We start from the raw sequence: 22,971 nt of genomic DNA, 5'->3' as shown, positions 1-22,971 counted from the left end.
ACAACCAATTTATTTATTTATATATATATGTGTGTGTGTGTGTGTATGTTTGTGTGTAATGGTTGCATTTTAAATTATAAATTGCTTTTTTATTTATTTATTTTTTTATACAAGTTAGCGGCCATGGTATAACTAGTTAGAAACATGGCAATATTGATCAGTATGTTCTATAGATTGATTACTTATTAACAAAAGTATCTCATCTCAACGCCTTTTTTTTTTTGCATAATACAGAATATGGTAAAGATTTGATACTTCCTTTGAGACTAGCAGTCCTCTTTCTGGTAAATGGTCCAAATGTCTTAACCATCTGATGTAAATGAACCCTGTGTAAAGTAATATTTAGGCCTATAAGGTAACATTCACCCTCATGTCCCTTTTCCGAACATCCACAAACGGCAAAAAAAAAAAAAAAAAAAAAAAGACGTGTGCAACATTTCCAAGGGAACGTCAAGTCAAGCAGTCACACTTCGTTGACGAACCAGTCCATGACATCATGTTGAAAGGTTTTAAAACCTCAAATTCTTATCCGCATGGCTTGAAAAGTCCACAGAGATCAGAGAGCGTGAGTATGACCCTCCTCGGTTGCTGTTGTTGTAGTACAGTGGTAGGGTTTCCAGGACCATAGCCCCCATTTCTATGGCTTGTTTCCGATATATGTGGTTATTGGTTACCGCTGAAGTACAGTCAGGCATGAGATAGAAAGGGATGGTGGCGATACATGAGGCACTGAGCGTTATTCAAAGGTATAGTGAGAACGTTTTTTTTTTCCTTGTATTAAGTAGAAAGACTAACATGATTAACTACACGCGTCATGTTTTTAAAATGGAGGTCAAGCACAAATGTGTGACATGGAGCTGCTGCGTCTGCTCTACAGAAACAAATGATGGCAAAACATTTCAAGTTATTTTTTCTCAAAAGTAACTGATGCTACAGCAGGACATCTTTCTTAAAATCAAACAGCATAATCAGATTTTTTTTTTGGTGTCTGTGTGTCAAGAACTTCTTCGCTGCTAAACGGGAACAGAGGCAGGCGGTTGGCCAGCGTCTCTCTCTGGTGTGACTGCACTGTCTTTTAGTGGGGAGAAATGGACAGAGGTCAACAGGGTTTTCCTCAAAATGGGACATAATGTAATCAGCTCTGGATCCCTGTTATCATCCACCTCTCAGTCATGGACGTTGCACACAAGACATTGATTTGTCTTCCACTTATAAAAGATGCATTATGTTCAGCAAAACATTTTAAGACTCGTCCAGTATCAGCTTAAAGATGCCCAGATAATGGAATCCAAGCTGGTAAGCGTATTATCAATGCATCACTTGCTTTCACTCAAGACAGTCGACCATGTGTCTAATGGCTTGCATTGCATGTGTATTGCTTTCCAGTTCGTTTAAATGGGAGTGTTAGAGCCAAGAAACGATTCTGTGAAGCCTGAGTAACACTGTTCTAGCCACTGTATATCCGTATCTCATAAAAGTTAAATACATGGTATTTTCAATTTATGGAGTGGTAGAGGGAGAGGTTAAAAATTGGATTGTGCTGCAGAAACAGCATCCCCTTTGATGGGAGAGAGTGAGCTAAAGTAGAGATCGCTCCCTTGGAGCTCATCCAGTTTTCATAGGAGACAAAAGGAAAGAGAGGAGACTAGATCCTTCATGAACCCCTCTTGTTCAGGTGATGCCCCTTTGATGTGACAGGCTCCGGTCCAGGAAAGCTGAGCCTCTTGCTTGGTGTAGGCTGATTAACACAACCCTCCTGTGCAGATTGTCCAGATGCAACTAAGTTAGGAGAGCTCAAAGCCTGTGTTCATACTGATAGCATAGCGGAGCTTGTCACGCAGGATGCTCTTTTTGCTGTAGTTAGGCAGCTTGAGTAGGTTGAAGCACGTAGATGAAGTAGGAAGTCGGCCACCGGGCTCCTTCTTCCGGATAGTGAAAAAGCCCCTGAGGACACTGCCAAGAGTGTCTCCAGTGTCCTGAACATACAACACATGAAATGTATCAGTTTATAAGTGCAAACATACAATATTCTGTTAATGCCAATGTTTTATTGTTGATTCTTACCTGATCATCTGAAACCTCCACACAGCGGATGGAGAAGGGTGGCTTGAGGTAGGCAAAACCTAGAAGAGGTGGCCTTGAGCAGCTGGTAACAAACTGTAAAAAACACATTTAAAAGATAATTAACGGTCAAACCGCCCCAGTGCTAGCAATAAATTACATTTGGCTGTTGCAAATAAATGACGACCTACCTTAAGGAACATAGCCCTCTCTTCAGCATTGAAGTCACTTGACAGGATGTCCCACAGCCAGATGATGACACGATGGCTGCTGTGAAAACCTCCATAATAGACAGTGTGTTTCCTGACAAAGAGAGGAAGACAAAAGCTTATTAAACTGTGAAGAAGGACAACATCGAGCGTCTATCTGGCTTAATGAAGTAATGGAAGCATGTTGTAATACTTCTCTAATCAGTATACTTGTTGTATTAATAGAACAATTATAAAATCTTCTCATAAACCAGTATGTGACTGTATCCATTGGATGACATCATCCATAATGGAGACAGGACAAAATAAGACAGAGGTAAACTGTTACAAACTTGAGGTCATCGAGATCAATCTCAGCGTTATCTCCTGAGACAAGACGCTGAACCTCGGGCGTGGAAAACATGTGCAGCCACTCCGGATTAATGATGCTGCGGAAGCCCCGGATGAAAGCAGCCGTTTGCTCCTTAATCTGCGTGTGCATCCGAAAGTGAGCCATAAGGTGGATGTAGCTGATTCTGCAGGCAAAGATGAGGTTGGAGATTGTTTTAAACATAAAATGGGTCAGTATACTTTTAAGTTTTTACGTTGAATCTGAATTTACGTACTTGTTTTCATTGGTGACTGGCATGGTTTTGCCCCCGGGTATCAATTCATGACAGACAAGCTGTAATGGATCAAAAAATTAACTTGTGGATTTTATGTATTTAACTACAATCATATCTAACATGCTTTCCATCCTTACCTGCCCCATAACATCCTCATCATAGGATAACGTCAGTCCTAGATCACCTACATCTCCATCGTAGCGCTGAAAATATTCCACAGTGAAATGTGAACTTGATAGTTGAAACTGAATTACAGCAATCGGAGAGGAAAAGTTGGCAAATAGGAGAAGAAATAATAAGTTTTCTCACCTTGATGGAAGTGAGGTTCTTGTAAAACTCAGAGTCCAGTGAGGGAAGCTCATCGATGGAGCTGTAGAAAGTGGTGTGGTGGTGACCCAAGACTTGACTGAGGAAGAAGGAGGCAAAAGGGACGTCCACAACAATGCCCTAAATACACAGAGGAGATGAAGACACGATCACTGAAGACCACCAAACCAAAAGTGTTCAGAGTGAGAACAACAAATCCGACATCATTAGATATGTGGTGTACCTCGTACACAGCTTTCCCGAGCATCTTCCCAACAAACTCAAACAGCTGCAGATGGTTCTCATGGATGTAAGACGTGGGTGAAGGATACAACCTTTCATTTCCGCTTGTAGTCTAGGAAAAAATAAAACGTCACATCACATCACATAAAAGAGGAACATAAACAGCAGAAGCATGGTGGTTTGAAAGTGGCATTTGCCTGAGTTACCTTGAAAAGATTGAGAGCAGGATTGAAAACTTTCTTAATGATCTCCTCTAGAAACTCTTTGAAGACACCATCCTGATCGATACCAGCCTCGTCCACTCCCAGGTCATTAACAAACTTCACACGAATCACACCTTTTATAGAATTCACCGGTAGACGACGGAGCTGGTCATATCCATCCTTAGGACAGAAAAGTGTTGTTATGGAACAACTCACATACGGTAGCACGATACTTTCATTTCATTTGTTGCTTTTTTCACTCCATACCTCTAACATCCGTGAGCGGCGGATTGTAATATGGGTGACATGCGGTGAAGCAGAGCTTGTTTCTACCAATCCTAAATTTTCCTTTTCCTTTGTGACAATGTTCCTGAACAGCAGCACCCTCTAAAACGAGAAGGGACGTAATTATAAAAAGGAAAGTGAAAATGACACCTCTCAATGAAAACAGTCCTGTTTACTCACGTTTTTATGTGGAATGACGTGCGGGATGTACTGCAGTAAAAGCTGGGCTCTTTTTTTGCCCTTCTCCAGCTCTTGGAACAACAGACTAGGCTTCAGATCCCTGAAGACAACAACAGGAACATGTGAAGGCGAGCTTTAATAACAAAGCAGTATATCCGGAAACAGAGCTGTTAAAGACAGTCACTGACTACATTTACATACACATTTTTTCTACACCTCCATTGATATAATACAATTATAATTATAATTCTAAATCAAAAATTCTAAAATGATCCAATGTGACACCAGTGAGAATTTAAAATCATGTAGATTCAATACTCCCACCATAGAAAAGAAATATAAGATCCTAGACGGACCCATGTTTTCAATAATTCTGCTAAAATTGATTTTCTGAGTTTTCTAACACTCCTCACTTTGCTCCCACCATGTTTCTGTTGCTCCCAGAAACTTGTGATGCACAGAAAGAATATAATCATTCCAACCAGACCAGATGAGGTCAAGTATCTTCATAGTGATTGGGCGGGAGATTTGTTCCTATTGAGCTAGTCTGTTTTGAATGAGGTGTTTGCGCTATTCGCATTATTGCTCTGATTTTAAGTGGAATATTAGTGTCCATGTAAATGCAGCAACTGTTTCAGAGTTTGTATTTACTTGCGTAGCCAGTGGTCATCAGGGGTGAACCTTCTCCTGCAGTCCCGCTCATAAAGCACCATCAGCCAGCCGTGCACACTGTGGAACAACTCCAGTTTCTCTCCCTTTGCGTTTTCTGTTAAACATGGTATACATAATAAATATATACCCTTTCAAAGAGGTGCCATCGTCAACTCTGTCGAGGTCTCACACTCACCCAAGATGCCATCCCATACCATCTTGTACACAAATGTGTTAAGAAAAGAGGAGATTGTGATGAGTTCTTCTATCTTGAATGATGTTTGTTCTTCATAGACTTCAATGTCATCCAGGATTCTGTGACAAATTAAATTTGTGTCAAAAAATGTTTCTGCAAAATTGGCCATTATACAGTATCTGGTAAAAATCTGTGTGACATTACGTGATGAGGTGGCGCGAGCAGTCACAGAAGAGCATGAGCATAGCCAGAAGCTGCTTGGATTCTTCAGTGTCGTTGTTCAGACACTCCATGAAGAGCTTGAGGCCTCCCTGAGGACCGAGCTCACAGATAAAGGCCCAGAGTTTGGGCAAAAGATCATCAAGATGTGTCAGACCTGCAGACAAACAGAATGTACACAAACATAAGTTATGACGTTTCCAGAGTATTTTATGTATGTGTAATATGAAACTATCTGATTCTGTTACTGACCAGTGAGTATCTGGAGACGTATTTGCGTCAGTGTAGAAAGAGCCGTCTGGTAGAGCACACAGATGCTGCACACCTTCTGAACTTCCACTGAGTCAACTCGCTTTCCTCCAACTGGTTTCAGGATGTTTCGCACAGAAGCTGACTTCTGAAATGCTCGCTTGAACAGATCTGTAAAAATACAGACGGGCGACAGAGAGGAGGTAAGGGAAATCTAAATCAACAGATTTGTAGGGATTTCAAAATATAATAATAATATGGTTGTGCTTATAACTTACTTTTAACTGGTAGATTGTTTTGTGATGTGCTGGGCTGTGGGGGTGGGGGAGTCGGCTCCTGACTCTCCAGCTTTTTAGAGAGGACGTCACTGAAGAGGGTTCGAATGACAGATACACCCCACAGGTGCTGAAGCTGCTTAGTGACCAGTGGCATCGACTCATTGAGACTGCAGAGAATGCCAGAAGGAAGAAGAAAGTAATGTACACAGTCTACACAATTTAAAATGTTAAAAGTGATTGCTTAATGTTGATAAGAACCAGACCAGGCAGCTGAGGTTAGTCTATCAAACCATCTCAGTGAGTTTGTTGTCACTTATGTTTAAAGAACGTCAGAGATTTCCTCTGGTTGCATAATTTGGTCAACCAGATTATGCAACCCCTTTCTAGGCAGCTTACAGATGCCTTCTTAAATTGATTCATGCAAATATAATCACTGACCCGTAGTCTACAGTTTGGGAGAACCAGCCAAGGACAGGATGCCAGTGGGTCAGGTTGGACTTCTTTTGCGAAACGTATCCCTGGCAGTAGGACAGCATGTCCGTCAGGTCCTTCACAAAATGGTTGGCTTCCTCCTCTAAGACTTTCTCAGTCAGGAAGCCCAACTGAATCAGGTTGCCTATAAAACAAGATGCAATAACAGGGGTGAAATTAACAGTCTACAGCCTCAATTATGTTTTCAAATCTGTACATGAGATATCACGGCTGAAAAGTCCGAGCCCTTATTTATCCAAAATACTATACCAAGTAAGCAGAGTGTGTGGCTTCCCTCAAGGCACACACAGATGTCCAAACACTGCTCTTCCCGACTGAGAAACAAAATGAACTTTCGCAGCAGGTCGTGTGTCTGGATGGACGCCATGCACTGTTAAGACAGAGCAGATATTAAAGCCTAGTCTCTTACAGATCAAATTACATACAGGCACTGAGTACCACTAGGCATAAACAACACACGACAGGGGGATGTTACCTCTGGAGTAAGCACACTGAGGTGGGATACTATGGCTGGAACTGACATGATGTGAAGGAGTAATGATCTCAGCAGGTTATCTGAGAAGTGAGCAGCAATGACTGGCCTGAAAAAATATAAGACTTAATTAAAAAGGCAGCCTACAATTAAAGCCACAAAAACAGCGTAATAAAAATAACTTCAATTAAACTGTCCCATCCTCTTAATTAAAACTGGAATATGCACTTACCTTAATGACAAAGTGAAGATGGCTGTCAGCGTGCCTTTGGAGAGAGACGGTTTAGAACGAGCCAAGCCATTGGTCAGCAAGATCTAAACAAGAAAATGAAATGAAATAAAATTAAATTTCTGTTCTGAGGAAAGAAGTAGATAGCACACTACTTCACTGAATCTTTGGATGAACTTGAACAAGTATGAGCTGTAATACTGAACCTGCAGCATTGAATAGAATCCTTTTTGATTGAGATGGCCCATGATATTTTCACAAATCCTCGTCAGAGCAGGTCTGAGAGCCTCGCCTAAAATGGTAAGTGGTAAACAGGCCGTTTGTCTTTGCAGAAAATATGCCCTGCACCAAAAAAACACTTTGGCTGAACTTGAGACTCACCCTTCCCTCGGACTATCCGCCAGGTTGACGTGTCAGTAAAGGTCACGAGCATGGTGAGGTACAGCGTTACCAACTTGTTGTCCTGAAGTATGTCAGGCTGGAAATCACAAAAAGGGCAGTTTTATGTGCAGCTCAAATGATAAAATAAAGATCAAAACACAACTCGAAGCATCACATCAAGACTTACCTTCAAATTTTTCAGTAGTTGACAACAGGTCCACAGAACATCTTTTATCTGTTTGAGCCAGGGAATGGTGAGGTCTTTGGAGAGAGCCAAGGAAACATACCACACCTGCAGACCAAATGTCAGGACAATAAGACAACAATCACATTTAAAAAAAAAAAAAAAAAACGTTCGGTATGTGGAGGGTATAAACATATACACACTCACTTTAGGTTCATTTTCAACCTCCATGCTGGCCAGGATGGCGCGACAGAGCTTCTCAAATCTCTGATAGACAAAATTACACTCGTTTGAGTTGCACATCCCAAGTAGAATGTGAAAATTACAACTCTTATGTTTACAACCGATTAATGGAATTAACATGATTATGAAAGTGAAATAACTTGTACTACACTTGGACTGCACACATACACTCACATGTAAACTAATGAAAACAAATGCATTCTAATATAACCGTCTTACACTAAATCTTGGCTTGATTGAATGAAAGAAGTATGGTATTCAGCGTTTGTTAAAATAACTGAGAGAGCTGTTGATTCATTCTGGAGGCTGCGGTTTGTAGCACTATTGAGTTGTAAAATGTTGTACCAACAACCCCCTTTTAGTCAGTGGACTAGGATAATTAACAGAAACACTTTTGTGTTTAATTCACAAAAAAATTATTTCCACCTTTCTTATGCTGTTTCAATTTAAACTGAGCATAATAACAGTCACAAGGACGGTGTTTATTAGAATGCATTAGCCTTCACTAGTGCATCTAATGTTTTATTAAGTGAGTGTATATACATAGCGGTCTACAGTACAGCAAGTATGACAGACAGACACTCACCAGCTTATCCTCCAGGCAATATATGAATAGTAATTTCCTAGCAATTTTGAAAATTGAAAGTGCATTTCTTTTGGACGTCCCAGTTTCAGAAGCTTGAAAAAAGTCATCAACCTCTTTCCTGGTGAAACACAGAATGAAAATACTGAGCAAACACTTACACGTAAAATGGTTTTAAATAATACAGGTAATATTTACTCATGATGTTCATGACAAACAAAGTGACTTTAAAGCTCTACAAATCACTGTTAATGAAATAGATGAGCACCTTATTTGTTTCTGGAGTCTGCAGCGACAGAGAAATCTCCTGACCAGGGCTTGGATGTTGGTTGCTGCTCTCTCCTTCTCCTTCTGTCCCTTCCTCTCCTCCCTGGCCTGCCTGGCTTTGTCCAGGAACTCGGACTTGGAGCTTTGAGGCACACTAAACATTGTGCACCCTGGAAATAAAGCATGCAAAAATCTCGGCTGCTGTACTATAAAGTCACACGCTAATAATCTGAACGCTGGTTTTGCTAACATTGTGGCTCTGTGAAGACTGTGACCGTGAACATGCATCACCCGAACAGCACAACAACACAGTGTTTTGGGTGAACACAACACTGAACTTACCTGCAACGTTGAAGATAAGAAGGTTTTGTCTAGCCTTGAGGCTCACCTGCCGCTATACCTCATCGGGCATTTTGATATCTTTGATTTCCAAGCAGTAGAAAAGCCAAATAAAACGAGAAGACTAACTTGCCATCCCGAAGCAAACAGCGATACAGTAAAGATGGAGCTGGAGTAGTTAGCACACAGGGCTAGTTCGCTACTTGACGGCTCGATACTGACTCGGGTAGATTTTTTCTTCCATCTATTTAACGACTTTTAGCATCGTCATGGGGCTAGGTTTGCTCCTATGTCAATGTCAATCTCGCAAACCCAGGGAACATACCGTTTGGAAATGTAAACAATGAGAGGAGATCCGTACATTGACTGCAGCCATTAATCCCCTGTGTCGCATTAAATTATTCCGGGTAGTGTTTGTCTTCATGTACACGCCGCGATACGAGAACAGGAAATCTACAGTCTAAAATCTACAAAATCTTCCATTTACGACAAAACTATCGTTGTTCGCGTTGTAACAACAGCGACTTTGTATTTCTGATGTTGAATAAAAGTATCGGCCAATGTGTTGGGTGGGTGCTGGGGGACTGTTATCACTGTTACCCCTTCAACAGCGGATATGTACAGGTTAATGTTATTAAAGCTATTTTCCTCAATATGTTAATTATAATTTCCACGATATAAAGTGAGCTGAAGTTAGATACCACAATATTACTTATGTACTATTCACAATTTCTTGAATGAGCTTTAAAAGTCAGCAATAAAATGTAACATGTCCCTTTAAAGAGACGTTCGGACGGTTGACGTCATTTTTCTAACTGCGCACCGCTGGACCGGAAGGAAGTGGGTGTTAGCTGACTGAAGTTAGCAAGAGACAATTACGAAGTCTGCTGTGGGTTCTATGGTAAATATATTATTGTCTTATCATTGAACAATAAAACGCGACGCTGCCGTTATGAAGAGAAAACTACTTTGCCGGCCAGTTCTATGACATATGATGTTTTGACTGATATGTATTAATATTGTTAACTTTAGTCAGAAGCTAGCTTATTAGCCGAGATAGCTAAAATCAAATTAGTGCTCACTAGATTAAGGGGTACGCCTCACCATGCTACAGATTAAGAGCTTCGAACATGCGTGTAAACATAGTTTAACGTTTATGTACTCATTACAAAACGCTGTTTTGCTGTAGTTACTCATAACTTAATGTCGGACATAAAAACTACAGAAGGCCGTTTTTTTTCTATTCAAATAATATAAAATGGATGAAAGACTCGAGAAAAACTCAAGTTTCCTGTTGGCATGCTACACACACTGTAGTTCTATGAAAAAGATCACACCTTTTATTATAGTTGTTTTAAGTGATTGTTTAATTGTCTCAAGAAAAGTTAGAATCAGAATCAGAATATAATACATAATATTATTTTATATTTAGAAGTTTGGTGCTTCATTTTTATACCAATCTTGGAGAAGCTATCTTTTTGTAATAGCAGATCCAAGATATTTTTCATGTATTTATTTATGTTTTACATATTATATCTTAATGTCATCAAATCATGTAACACACCAGCAATAAACTGATTATAAATAACTTATCTAGAAGAAGCCTGATATAGCCACAAGCATCCATCGTAAAGACCACTAAAAACTCAATAAACCGATCCTTGCTCGGGTTAACACAACCTTAACTATCTTAACCATCTAAAAAAATAAATAAATAAAATGTTGATGATGAACATTGATCCTATATAACCAGATGTTTTGAGCTCAGTGCGGTAGACCGGTGAGATCGAAATGTCACTTTATGTGTTTCATTGTATTTTTACAGGAAGAGATGTCAGGAGAGAGTGTGGTGAGCTCGGCAGTGCCGGCAGCTACTACCCGGACTACGTCCTTCAAAGGCTCTAGCCCCAGCTCCAAATATGTTAAGTTAAACGTGGGTGGAGCCCTGTACTACACTACGATGCAGACACTAACCAAACAGGACACCATGCTTAAAGCCATGTTCAGTGGCAGGATGGAGGTCCTCACAGATAGTGAAGGTGAGCGGTTTCTGAAATAATTTGAAATTACGAGCTTACCATGATGTGTTGCTCAACAGTGTTTCACCGTGTCATATCTGTAGGTTGGATCCTGATTGATCGCTGCGGGAAACATTTTGGAACAATCCTTAACTACCTTAGAGATGGCGCAGTCCCGCTCCCAGACAGCCGCCGGGAAACTGAGGAGCTGCTCGCTGAAGCCAAGTATTACCTTGTCCAAGGCCTAGCTGATGAATGCACAGCTGCTTTGCAGGTACAGTTATCATATAGATAGTTAAATATTCTTGAATATTCCATCTAAAATTTGAGCTTTAAATTAGGTTTCATAAAAATATTAGTAAAGTTACTATTTACAACCAAGTTTGTTAATTGTTTTCCATACTGAATATCTGATAGTTAAATGAGAAAAACAAACATGCACATAAAAAACAACAAGTGAACAATCTGATACTTGTTGTACTTTTACTTCTATGCACAAACCGATATAGATCACAGGGGGAAAAACAATATTTGTAGTTATTGTGACAGGTGATTACTAAGACAGTGTCAACGTGTCTGTGAACCATATTTCTTCAAGTGTCTGTGAAGGTTCTCAGTCATCCAGGTCATTTGCCTTTTTTGAACCTTTTTGGATAAATATTTCTTCAACCTGATTGAAATCATTCTGATTATAGATTCCAACTTAACTGTTAACATGAAAAGGTGTATGCGTTTCCATCCCTCAAAACGCTGTGCAGCCGTGCAACAAATCCAAAACATAAGCCACAACCTATGAGAGTGCCGTCAGGCCTGAACACTGATTGGACTTGGGGAAAAAGTATAACGACAGAGAAGAAGTGTGCATAAACAAAGACGTATGAAAGATGAGAAACTCGAGGTAAAATATTGTGTAAATACCACAAATCTCTGAGACAAATGACATTACATTAGTTTTGGGAAAATCTCTTTCATAACCAAGCAAAATAGTTTTCATATCAATGAATTGATATGGAATCGCATAGAATAGGACCTCGTGGATTGGAATCTAATTGATTCAGGAAACTGTCAGTGATATCCATCCTCTACATTTTTTACTGTACTGAGGGTGGATGCTTTCTAATGTATAAAATAAAATCTCTTCCAGAACAAAGAAACTTATGAACCCCTTTGTAAAGTGCCTCTGATGACGTCATCTAAGGAAGAGCAGAGGCTTATTGCTACCTCGAATAAGGTATGTTATGTTTTTAATATAATGTGCTGAAATTCTTTAAAAGATATTGGTCATTTTGACAACTTCTGTTGTTTTCACAGCCTACTGTCAAACTGCTGTATAACAGAAGCAACAACAAATATTCATATACCAGGTGAGCCTTCTTCACCCAATGACAGGATCTCGCTATTTTAAAGTCTAATGCAGTGAAATTATGCAAGTTGTCCTGATAAATGCAACTTCTTATCTCCTCCTCAGCAATTCTGACGACAACATGCTAAAAAATATTGAGCTATTTGACAAGCTGTCATTGCGGTTCAATGGTCGAGTACTCTTCATCAAAGATGTGATTGGGGATGAGATCTGTTGTTGGTCATTTTATGGCCAGGGACGTAAGATTGCCGAAGTGTGTTGCACTTCCATTGTTTACGCCACAGAAAAGAAGCAGACAAAGGTAAATGTGCATTTTGTACATGTTCACTCTCTCGATGTTGGCATGTAAGATACTATGAGTTTAGACCGACTGTGTGTTTTTAAACATCTCTCCATCTCTTGTGGTATTCTCCTAGGTTGAGTTCCCAGAGGCTCGAATCTATGAGGAGACCCTCAACATACTCCTGTATGAGTCCCATGATGGTCGGGGTCCTGACAATGCTCTTCTGGAGGCCACAGGGGGCGCTGCAGGGCGGTCTAATCATCTGGATGAAGACGAGGAGCGAGAACGGATTGAGAGAGTTCGAAGGATTCATGTCAAACGACCTGATGACCGCACACACCACCACCAGTGACTTCACTCCTGTGACCCGTCGACCTGTGTCTCTGACCCGGATAGTATTTGCACCACGCTTGTGCCTTACAACACCCAGCGCCCTCTTTCACTTCCCCTCTTAGTTTTACCAGCTTTCTCCTGGAGATTATCATGAGATGGGTGTTATTCAACAGTGTGTAGTGGTGACGTTTTGTGTGTGTTTGTATGTTTTTGTGTTCTCTTGTCTTCATTGTTGTGTGGTGAGGCTGTAGTGTGTTATCTGTTTGTTATCCATGATAACTTCCTTCACTGTTTTCTGCTACTGTGCAGGAGCTTGTAGACGTGGATGTTTGTATTCAGCACTGCAGGCGACCACACGTTCACCCAAGTGTGTAGGGAAAGAAAAGAACGGTGTATCGTCAGTATAAGTCTGTCATTGGAGGTCCTAACTGCATTACATCCAGGAATTAAACTGATGCAAGCAGCTAAAACTTATTGTACATAACTAAGCTTTTCTTTTCCATGGTTCCGACGGGTCCACTGTAATGTCCTCAGTGGATGAACCAGGTGTTGTACACAACGGGGCCACGTGGTGGCGCTGTTTTACTCTTTTTAGGCTATTTTGTAGCCTGCTGATATTAGTAGTTAAACCTTTTTTGAGAATTTAATAAGATTTTTATACAGTTAAACTATCACAGATGGATGTGGCATTTCACTGTAGTGGATCCGCCATATTTAGTTTTAACACTGATGCCGTTTTCCTTCATTCCACGAAACAAATCATTATTTTCAATGAAGGGGAACTTGAGCTGTGACCTGAGGTGTTAAATGTACTGGGCTGATTGGATGGTGGATGCCGAGGTTGAAGTGAATGACTGTAACCAGAGCTCTCCCTGGCAGGAAGGGAACCCTGTCTACAAGCTTTTAACAGGGAGACAAATTAGACCTGTCCTTCATCACTGCATTCATTGGAGAATGTACTGTTTGCACACTATAGGGTTTGAGTTGAAATATGTCTAACAATCACAAGTACTTGTAGGGCTGTTGTACAGAAGTGAACACAAATGTATGTTTTATATTTATACATACTTTATCACAAATAAATTTCTACAAACATTCATTTGTTGTGATTTTAATTTGCACATTCCCACAATCGGTGAGTTTACAAAATTATGATACATATGGCTTCATTGGTCATAAATAACAACTGCATATTCTCTGAAGCAGTTTGTATAATGTGGAGTGTTTGTGGATTTAAATATCAAATTGAACTGAAGTGCTCAAATCGGCTGAGACGAACCTTGGATTGAGCACAGAAAGATTAAAGACTAGCCTTCTGTTGTAGTCATAATATTCTGCAGTGGTTAATCACTGTGTAACAATTGTGTATCGATAAAAAAAAAAAATGTGTTTCCTTCCAACAGGGTTCAGTAAGTGCAGCTGCCTCTGGTCAGGTGTGTATCCTGTAGACGTGTTGGTCCTCTCCTGAGGGGTCTCCTGATGAAATATGCAGGGGCTTCTTGTGTGTCTCAGCCAGACCTATTACCGGGTTCTAGCACGGGTGGCAACCTGCAGTGGCAAAAAGTCTGATTCATGTCGTATTTCTTTGTATGCTGATGCATTTTAGACCAGAGCTTGAGATCAGATTATTCGTCATAACATAATTATTCATAATCAACTCACCACCATGAGGTGTCCATTCTTGGCCTTGTACACCATGGGCTCCTGCCCGGTGCTGAAATCCACTGCGCTCTCTTTCCCCGCCTGGATTTCAATCTTGATACTAATATTTAATGCAAACACACAAGTGTTTTAGATCGATGAGTGTATCAAACAGATCCTCTAAAATTAAAATATTAAACTCACCTGCCCTGAACGACTTTGATTGCGTTTTGTTTGTTAGCGATGACGCTGAGTTTGGTCAAAAACTCAAACACGTGGTCACACTGCATTACCAGATCCCCCTGAAACAACCAGAGTGCATTACAACCAGACAGAAGGGACTTATGTTAGAATCCAGCTGAGAATCTCATTACATTTGCACAAACAGAACCACAGAGTATTTCTATCTATGCTGTAAGCCGAAATTAAATTTTGTTGCGCCAGAAACTCATATATCTGCTGCATATTATATTGTATCTCCACATACCTTTTGCTTGGGGTCTTCACATGTTATGTGGAATACAATGATGCCATCAGTCAAATTGCTGACCGAAATCCCTGCACAGAGTTAAATAACAGCACACACAGTCCAATATGAAAACACAGCCAATGTCTATTAATATACATATATATATATTATCCTTACAGTCTGACCTTTCAGAGAAGTGTACAGCACTCTTTGTTTGATCTTGGTTTCTTCTATCAAATAGGCGGCCGTCTGGGTGAGGATGAGCTGTCTTGGCCTTGGTTTGAATCCGTTCCTGTCGTATTTAATCACTGGGACGCTGTACTGCAGAAACACAGAATGCAACACGGTGAGCTGCGTTTGATGTGAGTTTTACGTGTAGCCCGTAATGACACTTTACTACCTTAATGTGCTCGTTGCGGATCATCTGAAGAACCCTCATGTTTATGTCTTGTTCGCCTGGAAATATTGAGTCAAAATTATCGTTCAGTAATAATAAAATGACACCATGTGAATGTATCCGATGCCTACTGATTCTGGTGTCCACAAAAGGCTGAGCAACACTCTGCGGATAACTCTCCTTTTTGCCCTTGAAGATAGAGCTGGTGATGGCTTTCAGTTGGAGCTGAGGGGACAAAATTTGATGAAAATCGTAACGTACAGTATGATGGTTCAGTCTGGATCAGTTTGACGTGTCTTACCTGTGCTTTCTTCTGCGGTGTGACCCCCCTCACATATTTCCTCACCATAAGACGATAGTGAATCTTACGCAGTAACTCTGATGTCTGAAAAAGAACAAAATCATGCACAGAGTTAAAATAATACATGCACCCAGTCGTTTTTTTGCAGTTAAGTTAATAAATTATCGTACCTCTGCCACCACAGCTGGTGGAGTTAGCCAGGTGGTTTTATCCAGAACAGTCTTTGGCAGTTTGTTTTTGAGCCTGTTTAAGTAACTTTGTCTCACGAAGGCCAGGTACTCTGAGTTATCGGTGCTTTTTGCTTCTCCTCTGGTCATGTAACCTTTGATAAATCTGGTTGTAAAATATTAAATCAGTAAAGTGTAATCTTGAGAGGAATGGTGCAGTTTAAGACTAACATCTTCTTTCTTACTTCTTGATGACTTTTACAGCCCAGGCTCTCTTCTCTCGCTCCTTCCTGGCCTGCACCCCTCTCCAACAAGTTTCAATCTTAGTGGCTGAGGATGTAAAAAATACAGAACATATATTGTCATTTTTAATTATTCATGTAAAAAGCACTGCATTGTGGGTCCTGGTTTGTATCACGTGTGGTTGCATTTACCTGCTTCTTTCTGTTTTTTGAACTCTCCCTTTGCCTTATATCCTTTGTATTTGGCCTGGAGTCGAGTTGCTGCAAAATCAGTAATACAATCAGTAAATCACTGCACAGCTTAGTGACTGAAAGGTTTTGTTATTTGATTCCCACTCACCCAGTTCATGTTTACACTTCTCATATGCATCCTCTGTGGCATACAGTGTCCTGGGATGACGGATGAATATTTTGGTTCTGTGAAATGCAAATAAAGAACTATTATTTTTATTGTCATTGGCATAAAATGCATTTGCTAAGTTGATTCAGAGGGCTGTCCTCACCGTCCCATTTTGTACTCATCTGGCAGGTAGCCCAGATGTTGAACCAGCACTTCCACTCCATCGGCAGGGAGTCCTCTCCAGTGTGGCCATGTGGCTGGGCACAGAGGTTTGTATCTGTAGGAGGCCAAGCAACCCACACAGCATGTTTTAAATGATCCGGAAAAGAATTACTCAATTCAACAAGAGTCAAAAATAAAAGTTAAAAATCTTAAAAACCAACATATATCAATCAGTCATAACATTAAAACCACTGACAGGAGAAGTAAATAACTTTGATGATATTGAGACAATTCAGTGTTGGACCTGTCATTCATGTGGATGTTACTTAGACATGTAGCACCCACCTAGACCAGACCAGGCACCCCCACCCCATAGCAATGACACTCCTTGATGGCAGCAGCCATCCCCAGCAGGATGCAGCCTGACACAGGCGCGCACACAGAAACGGTTTAGGAACAACCAAAAAAAAAATGAAAAACAGCACCAGGCCTCCAAATTCACTAGATCCAGAACTGATCAAGTGTCTGTGGGATGCACTGGAACAAGCCAGAGGGAGGCCCATGCCCTCAACCCATAGTACCCAAAGGACCCCACTAACAACATTCTGTTGCCAGACACCACAGGACACCCTCAGACCTGCACAATATTAGGAAGGTGGCAGTCATAATGTTATGCTTGATCGGTGTATGTTAGCATAGAAAGACAAACTCCCTAATACCTCTTCAGGAAAACGTCATATTTGCGTCTGTAAGCAAAACCGGCTCGTCTGACTCTGAGGTGCTCCATCAGGCCCAGGTACTTCACCTGGTGCCTGATCAGTGCTTCATCAAACTGACCTGTGATTGTGTGACAGACACATGCATCATTTAGTCATATTCAGAAACTTCCATCTATTTTCCGTCCTGTTCTTCTATCAGTTGGTGCATGTACCTGGCTGCTTGGACTCGTTAGATTTTAGGCAGCGTATGTACCAGGCCTCTTTAGCCATGAGGATCTCTGTCAGCTTCAGCAGGCTGCTCTTAAACTGGGTCGCCACCTGCAGACACAACATGAGGGTAATAATCCCCAACAGGTCGTCTGTCAGATACACATGGCTTAATGATGACACAGTCACACACACACACAGACAAAACTCTGCAGGAGAAAACAAGGAAGAACTTACTGTTGCTGGTCTTCTCTTACTGTCTTGATCCACGGCGGAGAAGCACTCTCTGACTATGGCATTTTTAGACTGACACATCAGCTATGAGAAGGTGGGCATCTACGCATTAACATACAACAACTCTCCTCAAATGGATATAATTTGTCTCAAGTGATATTAAGACTTACATCTTTTAGGTTTCTATACAGCAGGTCATTATTTTTGTCCAGGAAACCTAGAGTGTTACAAAAAAAATAAAACCACTTAGTGTTGCAGATTTGTCAACTTCAAATAAAAAGTTCAAGGTATTTGAGTAACAGAGCCTGAGACTGTGGTTCCTTTTACCCACAACACAGTAGGTGACCTCCCCGGCATAATGCAAGAGACGGAAATCTCCCCTCTCCAGAGTCTTACGTGTCATTTTGTCAGCCAGTTTGTGCCTGCAGTCAAAGAGGTGGAGAGAGACGGAGGGATGAAGAGTGAGAGGCTTTATGGATGAACCCTAATCCTCCGTCTCTATCGGCTCACTGTCGACTCGCTCACAGGACTCTGGTTGGCAGAGCAGTGTTGAAAGCAGCTGGTGTTGTAAAGCTTTGAGCTGCACAGTATCATTTAGTCGGACGGCATATTTAATTGAATCAACAGCTTAATTACAAAATGTGGGAATACTAATGATCTTTAAAGGCACATGTGATTAATGCGCTCCACATCATTAGTACTGATTCTAAACATCTCACCTCCTCCCTACTTAAAATATTCTGTCCGTGTGAGTCAAGGTTTTCACTCACGTAACAAAATGGGGGTGATTCCCCATCTTTTCCTCCAGTCTCTCCAGGAAGGTGAGATCTGTGGCCTCTCCTGGCCTGAGGCATTCCTCATCCTGCATTAAAATCATAAGCATATGACAAATCATAAGCGTTGTTTATGGGATTTGTTTTCTTAATAAATGACTGTCCCTACACATACACACCAGTATCGATATGATTCCCCTGTGTTTCTCCTCAACCAAGTCACAGATGATCTTGTTGTTGAAGAACTGAACTGGCTCCCACTGGAGAAAACGTTACGTGAATCAAACAGTCACCTAATTCGTTATTTCCATCCAAGTTTATTTCAGGTTACCTCAATATCCTCTGCTTCGTATTCCTCCTGCTCAGCTTTGAGTGTCAGCTGGATGAAAAGCTGCTGCAGCTTCTCATTGCAGTAGTTTATACAGAACTGCTCAAAACTGAGGGAAAGAGTCAAGACAAATGGCCAATTTTAATATAGTAGCGCTTATTTTTCTTCCATTTGTCTGTAGTCTATAACAGGGCATCAGGCACCCTTAATAAAAGCAGTGTGAGAACATGACAGAAACAGAACCACCCACCTGTTTACATAGAAAACCTCAAATCCATATATATCCAAAAGCCCTATAACAGTCTTCGGTGAAGGATCCTAGCAAAATAAAACAGAAAAAAAAAAAATAGTAGACACACATGTTCACAGTCTGGAAGTTGTCATTTGTCCCACGCCCCTATCCTCACCTTGTTCTCCATGGACTCGTTGATCCGGTTGACGAGCCAGGTGAAAGTCTGTCCGTAGATGGCTTTGGCCAGGGCATCTCTGGCATAGATGGCGTGATCAACTGTGAATGGGCTGAGGACCTTTAAAAACAGAACAGCAACTTTAGATAGAAACACCTTATTGTTAATTCAGCTATAGGATGATTTGACATGCGTGAACCTGATCTTTTTTGGCTTCAATCTTTCTGAATGTGAGTCCCTCTTGGAGGCTGTGAGCATCCACACCTAATAACTGCAGAGAAAGATAACGTGAGAAAGTGTTTCCCTATACTTGCTGAATAGCTAAAAAAAATCAAGTAAGTATTTTCTTACATTGGAGACCCAGTCCAGTTCTCCGTTGTTGTTCATATGGGCGTGGCCTTTACTGTCAGAGTCAAACTGAACGTTCCCCAAGTGGAGAACGCTTGCAACGACCCCAAGCAAGTGCTGCAGAGATTTGATCAAATCATTTGAGTGTTATTGCAAATCTTGCAAGCATGAGTTATTGGTGTAAATCAGGGCATGCAACTGCAATGTCATGCAACTCACATTTGTGTTAATCTCATCAAAGTTGATGACTTGCAGTGCATTTTTGACCGTTTTCCAGTCATTTCTGTCATTAATGGAAGACACAATGGCACACTCCCCCTACAAGAAACAATACACACACAAAAAACAAATCATTACTGCTACTTCCTTTTAATTTTTTTACTTGAAACAGGTTTACCAAGTTCTACGTACTTGCGTTAGGTAGTTGTAATGCTGGCAGTCTCTCTCCAACCCCAGCTGGCGCAGCAAGTCGTCTGTTCCTCCCTGCACTAGCTGATAGAAGATGTGGAAGTTTCTCTCCCCGTGATTCTGATGCACAACCCTCGACTTCTCCAGCAGGTAGTTCAGGATGTGACCTCCGACTGCATCCCCCTATGGGCATCATGATCCTAAAGACAGCAGCTCTACAACTTGCAGAAAAAACATGATCCTATGGTCCAGTGACCAGATTTAAAACTCGTAGGATCTTCTTTTTAGATGCTATTGTTTCAGTCCTAAGGAGAAGATTTTTCTTTATTTCCAGTATATTTTTATTCTTACTTCCTCTATTCTGTATCTTTTCTTTTGCATTATTATTAGTATTAGTATTAGTAGTAGTAGTTAGTAATAATAGAAGTATTAAATGTAGACACCTCTTGTGTTCATGACTCATTTACACACTTCGGGCTTTTACTCTAAGCCCATCTGTGGACGCTAACTTGAACTTGCTGTAAGACAAGTGCTGATTTATTCAACAGAAATTGCCACCATATGCTCTTATTTCTGTGTTTTGAACCAGTTCTTTAATTTGTTATTTTTCAGACATCAGATAACGCAGACCCTTGCATTAAGCCTTAAATACAGTATCTTGTCATTTTTATTTGACGTATGCTTTGCATATTAAAAGAAGGCACCAAATTATACTGCAGCCAACCCAAAAGTTGGCAACTACACAAAAGTGAGTGCACCATCAGTGTATGTCTGCTCAACCTTCTGTTTCTTCCAGTATGTATCTTTGTTGACAATATCTAAAGATCTGCCCTTAAAGTACATCTGTGTACCTGCTGTCTGATCCTTACCTGGCTGTCAAACTGAATGTCCATGTACTTCCCAAACCGACTTGAGTTGTCATTTTTTAGCGTTTTGGCATTGCCAAAAGCCTGAGGAAAAAACACAGTAAAAATTATTATTGTTAGCATGAAATGCTTTTTGGTTAATACAATGTTATGTAGATAGCAGACCTCCAGGACAGGGTTGGACATGAGCATTTTGTCTCTGACAGTGTTCAGCAGAGTGGTGCTCGGACAGCTGACAGCATAGTACTGCAGGATCTTCTTGGAGGCCTCCGTTTTCCCTGCCCCACTCTCGCCAGAGATGAGGATGAAGTGATTGTTGAACTCTGTCAGCATGGTGTGGTAGGCATTATCTGCCAGGGCGTAGCTGTAGGGATGCAGAGCAGCCATAATGTTTCACTGGAAAACTGCGATGAGGTGGACTAAGAGTTACGTCAGTTTTGAGTCACAGGCGCATACATAATAAGTAGTTATAAACTCACATGTGTGGTGGAAGTTCAAAAAAGTTGACCCCCATGTAGGTTTCCATTTGTTTCGCGTTGTAGATGTCCAGCTCTTTATAGGGGTTGACGGACACTAATAATGTGCCAATGTAGGTCTAAAAGAACGAGTCAAAGGTGATTATGTCTATTGTTAAAAATACGCACAAGTCTGTCGGCAGCGTGGTTCGAAAATCTTTTCCCAGACTCACATAGATGAGATCCTTGCTGAAGCGTTTTTTCAGGTTGCTGAGAAAAGCAGCTTCCGTGGTTTCATCCAGAAGGACAAAGTCCTGGATTCCCACCCTATCCCTGGCAGTCAGGGCGCCCTCCATGTCTAGCTGACCCTGTGCAGCAAGTGGTATCAACAACATGGGAGCTAAATGCACAGCCTCATTTGTAAGCTAGTAACAATATAAATAAGAATAAGAAGTGCAAAATTTTTGCATGCATGACAATAATATTCAAAATTTCCACTCATGTATTTTGACAACTGCAGCCGGATGAATGAATGTTTGATTAAATGGCTCCATGGGGGAGGACGGCATTGAAAACAGCACCAGAAAAAGCACAAACATGGTGTCTCTTAGTTCTATTGAAATGAGAGGTCTAGAGGTGCTATGTGTCTTTGAAGCAAAGGTCTGTGATTGTGCAGATGAACAGACAGAAGATAATGATCGCTACACAGCACACAGGGACCTTGGCTGGCGGCCCATAGTTCACTTGGGCTGACACACCAACCAAACACAACACACTGTGCAAATGGACTCGGGGAGCCCAAAACAGCGGCACATTTAAGAAGCATAGTGGGAAAAATTCCACCAATCTGTTTTGCATTCGCAGCACCAACACTTAGACCAAAGGTTTTCACAGCTTTTGTTGGTTTTGTATTTTCTTCTCTCTCCTTTGGAAGTAGAAGTCCTTTGATTCTCAACTCTCTCTGTAAAAACATTAAAAAAGATAATCCATTGGATCTAATTGACACAAAGCCCTCCTCCCCCCCTCCTCCCCTGCCTCTATCCTCCGCCTATGGCCCTCATTGCTTCTGAGAAAGGCCAAGTGTTTTTGTCCTGTAAATACCACGGAGCAGAGACAAAAAAGACGTCTTTAAAATGCAGTCTACAATCCATTACACATATTCCCCCTGCATATCCATTCAGTAATTATTCATTAGAAAACATTTAACGTCACAGTGAATTTCACACTAGGCAGTCGAAACACAATAGAGGAGATTTGGCCTATTTTGGGGTGAGGAGTTGGGGAGGGGTTTAGCTGTACAGAGGAAGGGTGAAGGCGAGGGAGGGGGAGCAGTATTTGTCTGATCTGAGAACCTCTGAAACGGGGCCGTCTTGAGACAACGGGACAGACTAAATAGTGCAGTAACGGTCTATGCCCCGCTGCTTGCTGTGACACTCATTTAGTGTGCTTTAGTGTGCCCCGAGGGCAAACAATAGGGGCTTGTTCTTAGCAATCCTGTGCTGTAATTTGGACTTCATTACTTTGCTCATACAGGGCCCCATGGAAGGAGAGAGGAGGCTAGTCAGATGAGAGTGTTTTTTTTTTTTTTCCACCTGTCAGCCCCGCACCCCCAATGCTCTCACCCTTCTCCTCAAC

The 22,971-nt window shown here is 41.1% G+C and overlaps 3 protein-coding genes across 4 annotated transcripts; 1 reads left to right on the top strand and 2 right to left on the bottom strand.

The window, feature by feature from the left end:
• Window positions 1–1,784: 1,784 nt before the first annotated feature.
• ube3b (ubiquitin protein ligase E3B) lies at window positions 1,785–9,336 on the bottom strand (the record flags this gene model as incomplete). Of its 2 annotated transcripts, XM_084551640.1 has the most annotated exons (27): window positions 8,879–9,336; window positions 8,538–8,706; window positions 8,273–8,390; window positions 7,651–7,710; window positions 7,447–7,551; window positions 7,260–7,356; window positions 7,085–7,170; window positions 6,882–6,964; window positions 6,653–6,758; window positions 6,427–6,547; window positions 6,124–6,301; window positions 5,686–5,852; window positions 5,411–5,578; window positions 5,144–5,315; window positions 4,940–5,058; window positions 4,744–4,858; window positions 4,093–4,192; window positions 3,895–4,014; window positions 3,631–3,807; window positions 3,426–3,536; window positions 3,185–3,322; window positions 3,013–3,078; window positions 2,876–2,934; window positions 2,603–2,785; window positions 2,253–2,364; window positions 2,065–2,157; window positions 1,785–1,976 (listed from the first exon to the last, which is right to left on the bottom strand). In XM_084551640.1, the coding sequence occupies exons 2-27, from the start codon at window positions 8,696–8,698 to the stop codon at window positions 1,785–1,787; spliced, it is 3,207 nt and encodes a 1,068-aa protein (XP_084407766.1). In that variant the 5' UTR covers window positions 8,699–8,706; window positions 8,879–9,336. The 2 variants fall into 2 exon arrangements, with proteins under 2 accessions (XP_084407766.1, XP_084407765.1); XM_084551639.1 differs by having other exon boundaries at window positions 8,538–9,336.
• Window positions 9,337–9,588: 252 nt separating this feature from the next.
• kctd10 (potassium channel tetramerization domain containing 10) lies at window positions 9,589–13,990 on the top strand. Its single transcript, XM_084551319.1, has 7 exons — window positions 9,589–9,776; window positions 10,701–10,914; window positions 10,998–11,167; window positions 12,038–12,124; window positions 12,205–12,257; window positions 12,362–12,557; window positions 12,673–13,990. The coding sequence occupies exons 1-7, from the start codon at window positions 9,774–9,776 to the stop codon at window positions 12,889–12,891; spliced, it is 942 nt and encodes a 313-aa protein (XP_084407445.1). The 5' UTR covers window positions 9,589–9,773; the 3' UTR covers window positions 12,892–13,990.
• Window positions 13,991–14,393: 403 nt separating this feature from the next.
• myo1ha (myosin IHa) lies at window positions 14,394–21,720 on the bottom strand (the record flags this gene model as incomplete). Its single annotated transcript, XM_084552333.1, has 31 exons — window positions 21,570–21,720; window positions 21,361–21,476; window positions 21,047–21,245; window positions 20,885–20,965; window positions 20,019–20,198; window positions 19,827–19,925; window positions 19,611–19,724; window positions 19,459–19,530; window positions 19,260–19,379; window positions 19,103–19,170; window positions 18,856–18,961; window positions 18,704–18,784; window positions 18,522–18,613; window positions 18,079–18,173; window positions 17,922–17,968; window positions 17,755–17,835; window positions 17,523–17,628; window positions 17,311–17,428; window positions 16,593–16,706; window positions 16,430–16,506; window positions 16,282–16,350; window positions 16,093–16,177; window positions 15,851–16,013; window positions 15,681–15,764; window positions 15,511–15,604; window positions 15,383–15,438; window positions 15,168–15,303; window positions 15,001–15,071; window positions 14,718–14,815; window positions 14,535–14,634; window positions 14,394–14,420 (listed from the first exon to the last, which is right to left on the bottom strand). Exons 1-31 carry the CDS (start codon window positions 21,690–21,692, stop codon window positions 14,394–14,396), a joined length of 3,072 nt encoding a protein of 1,023 aa, XP_084408459.1. The 5' UTR covers window positions 21,693–21,720.
• Between the last annotated feature and the right edge of the window lie 1,251 nt (window positions 21,721–22,971).

Source organism: Chelon labrosus (assembly GCF_963514085.1).
Source record: "Chelon labrosus genome assembly, chromosome: 9".
NCBI classification, from domain to species: domain Eukaryota; kingdom Metazoa; phylum Chordata; class Actinopteri; order Mugiliformes; family Mugilidae; genus Chelon; species Chelon labrosus.
The sequence above is the reverse complement of the archived record's forward strand: the minus strand, read 5'-3'. Positions and strand labels throughout refer to the sequence as shown.